We start from the raw sequence: 3,966 nt of genomic DNA, 5'->3' as shown, positions 1-3,966 counted from the left end.
TGATTCATATTTATTGATGTTATTATGCTCCAACAAAGAATTCCGTCCGCTTAGTTCTGCATTGTGCTTATAACGGCAAATTTCCTTCACGGTCGACAAGCTCAAATTACTGGTAAGAAATCGACTGCGAGCAATTCTCGTATCTTGAGTTATGGCTAGACGTTCTCTCGAAAGGATTTTAGGCCGGAGCACATTAGAGACTCTGTGGCGCCACAAAGCCACGCCACGCCTGTGGCGGGGATGAGCGACAGAGAGCCACAGTCGCTTGCCACAGTCGCTAGTTTGCGCGGCAAAACTTGAAAACAATGGAAACCTATGGGAGACCACATCCCCGCCACACGATGTATATATATATATATATATATGTATGTATATATATGTATATATATATATATATATATATATATATATATATATATATATATATATATATACATATATATATATATATATATATATATATATATATATATATATATATATATATATATACTGTGTGTGTATATATATATATATATATATATATATATATATATATATATATATATATATATATATATATATATATATATATGATACCCACCCAAGCCCCTGTTCAACCCAAACTAGGACGAAAGAGGGCCAGGCAATGGCTACTGATAACCCAGCACGTATATCTATAGGCTCACCCAAACCCCCCCCCCATCCTTATCTCACAAGATAGTGAGGTTGAAGGCACCTATCTATAGTCCATTTCTTTTAGCGATGCATATTTGCACCGACTCGCGGCGGTGCCCTTTTAGCTCGGAAAAGTTTCCTGATCGCTGATTGGTTAGAATTATCTTGTCCAACCAATCAGCGATCCGGAAACTTTTCCGAGCTAAAAGGGCACCGCTGTGAGTCGGTGCAAATATATGCATCGCTAAAAGAAATGGACTATAGTTCGTATGTTAAAAAACATCTCCTTAAATGTACAAGACAAACATTCAACATCTTCCGCGAGTGACAAATATGACAAGATGTTTTCGAGAGTTGGGCTTCCAAGTACGAAATAAAAACCTTGAACTTTTGTTTCCATTCTTTTGTTTACTTTCTTTTGTTTACCTTCTTCACGTCCATCTTTTCATGTTTCACTTGATTGGTTTAGCTGGATGATATCAGTTATTATTATTATTATTATTATTATTATTATTATTATTATTATTATTATTATTATTACTATACTATTATTACTACTATTGCTACTACTACTATTACTATTAATTATTATTAATTGTTATTGTTATTGTTGTTGTTGTTGTTGTTATATTATTATTATTATTATTATTATTATTATTATTATTATTATTATTATTATTATTATTATTACCAGCCAAGCTACAACCCTAGTTTGAAAAGCCAGATGCTATAAGCCCAAGGGCTCTAACAGGGAAAAATAGCCCAGTGAGGATTGGAAATAAGGAAATAAATAAATGATGAGAATAAATTAACAATATATCATTCTAAAAACAGTAACAGCGTCAAAACAGATATGTTCTATGTCATGTTATTACTTATCAAATGCGTAGTAGTGAATATTATGGACAATGTCTCATTATTCTCTTATCTATTCCTAGTTAAGTCGTTTTCCTGATGTATTTTAGGCATTATTACGAAAATTATTCATTTTATATTATGAACTTCCGTTGATAATGTTTTAGAGGCTTCAAACTTGCAGCAACTGTTTTTATGTAGGTCAGGCTGACATACTGTCTCTTTTTTATAGTTTATATACGAAAGATATGTTTTAATGTTTTATTTTGTTCATTACTTCTCATATACTGTAGAATATTTCTTTTATTTGCTTTCCTCACTGGACTATTTTTTCAAACTATGGTTGTGGCTTAGCTGATGATAATAATAATAATAATATTAATAATAATAATAATAATAATAATAATAATTACAACAACAACAACAATAAAAATAATATTTAATAATAGTAGTAATAATAATAATAATAATAATAATAATAATAATAATAATAATAATAATAATAATATTAACAATAATAATAATAATGCCATCCTGGTCTTGACACTTTTTTACCCAAATCAACTCAGGATTAACATGTGACGACCTTTGCCAACAGATGTCACTGTAATCTGTTATTTCTTTACCATTAGAAGCCGCATGTTGTTTATGCTTGAAGGATGTAAAAATTTTACAATATGCTGTTTTCGCGCGATGCAGAAAACACATTTGCATGGGGGTCAGAGTGATTTGCATCTTTGCCATGAATGTTGGGAAGACAGGTACAACATGGACATAATGTGTTTGCGTCGCCTTTATGTGAAGATTGTTATTGACATGTTTATTGAATGGGCTGTTGCTTTGGCGTGGCAGCGGTTCTTAAATACATTCTTTTGATAATTTTTAACGTGTCGATATCCAGTTTAATATTGCAATTAGTTTTGAGGTAATTGCTTGACTTTGTGCCATAGCCTCTGTGGCCTATTCTTTACACATTCTCCTCTATCATACACCTGACAACACTGAGATTACCAAACAATTCTTCTTCACCCAAGGGGTTAACTACTACACTGTAATTGTTCGGTGGCTATTTTCCTCTTGGTAAGGGTAGAAAAGACTCTTTAGCTAAGGTAAACAGCTCTTCAAGGAGAAGGACACTCCACAATCAAACCATTGTTCTCTAGTCTTGGGTAGTGCCAATAGCCTCTGTACCATGGTCTTCCACTGTCGTGGGTTAGAGTTCTCTTGCCTGAGGGTACACTCGTGCACACTGTTCTATCTGATTTCTCTTCCTCTTGTTTTGTTAAAGTTGTTATAGTTTATATAGGAAATATTTATTTTAATGTTACTCTTCTTAAAATATTTTATTTTTCCTTCTTTCCTTTCCTCACTGGGCTATTTTCCCTGTTGGGGCCCTTGGGCTTATAGCATTCTGCTTTTCCAACTAGGGTTGTAGCTTAGCAAGTAATAATAATAATAATAATGATAATAATAATAATAATAATAATAATAATGAGGTGTACTACCCAAGACTAGAGAGCAAAATGTTGATTTTCCAGTGTCCTCCTGGAAGAGCTGCTTACTATACTTAAATAGTCTCTGCTATTGGAGGCCTTTTTGTGGGGAGAAAATTCTTTAATAACTTGCGAGTTTGCCTATTTGCTCGTCTTAATTGATAAAATTAAAGACAAAGAACCATATACAAGTGGTATTCCAGCGAATTTCTTCAACTAAGTTTAATAGACACATTGAATTTTTACGAATTGCTCGAAAGAAATTTCCAAGAAGACTTGGGAATGTTTTGGAAGTTTTTCTATTGGCAAATATTAATAATTAGTTTATCGTTGATTTCAATAGCATTAAAATGGCTTCCTCAAAGCTGGTTTAGGACATTGACATATGTATATGCATCATCTTCTTCTTTGTCTACATCATTTCCCACTTCTATGTGGGGTCGATGTTTCTGGTCAGCTTTCTCCATCTACCTCTGTCCCACACTTCATCACCGGTTAATCCCTTTGATCGAAGGTCATCCTTGATACAGTCCACCCACCTTCGCTTTGGTCTCCCTCTCCCTCTCGTTCCCTGTACCCTCCATTTACATCACTCTCCTCCCAATATACTGTTCATCTCTTCTCATGACATGACCATACCACCTCGGTTTACTTTCTTGGATCTTATTTGATATACCTTTCTTCTTTCCCTTTGATCGAAGGTCTTCCTTGATGCAGTCCACCCACCTTCGCTTTGGTCTCCCTCTCCTTCTCGTTCCCTGTACCTCCATTTCCATCACTCTCCTCCCAATATACTGTTCATCTCTTCTCATGACATGACCATACCACCTCAGTCTACTTTCTTGGGTCTTATTTGATATTCCTTTCTTCTTTTCCTTTGATCGAAGGTCATCCTTGATACAGTCCAGCCACCTTCGCTTTGGGCTCCCTCTCCTTCTCGTTCCCTGTACCTCCATTTCCA

General features: G+C 34.4%; 1 protein-coding gene across 1 annotated transcript; it reads right to left on the bottom strand.

Moving 5' to 3' along the window:
- Positions 1-3,589: 3,589 nt before the first annotated feature.
- On the bottom strand, positions 3,590-3,961 carry LOC137616333 (uncharacterized). The gene has a single exon (XM_068345986.1). It carries the CDS (start codon positions 3,959-3,961, stop codon positions 3,590-3,592), a length of 372 nt encoding a protein of 123 aa, XP_068202087.1.
- Positions 3,962-3,966: the final 5 nt, after the last annotated feature.

This window comes from Palaemon carinicauda, chromosome 2, assembly GCF_036898095.1.
Source record: "Palaemon carinicauda isolate YSFRI2023 chromosome 2, ASM3689809v2, whole genome shotgun sequence".
NCBI lineage: Eukaryota > Metazoa > Arthropoda > Malacostraca > Decapoda > Palaemonidae > Palaemon > Palaemon carinicauda.
Note: the sequence above shows the minus strand (reverse complement) of the source record. Positions and strands in the feature narration are given on the sequence as shown.

Coding starts and splice junctions, on each gene's coding strand:
- LOC137616333 (XM_068345986.1), bottom strand. CDS start 3,961: ATGGAGGTACAGGGAACGAGAAGGAGAGGGAGCCCAAAGCGAAGGTGG.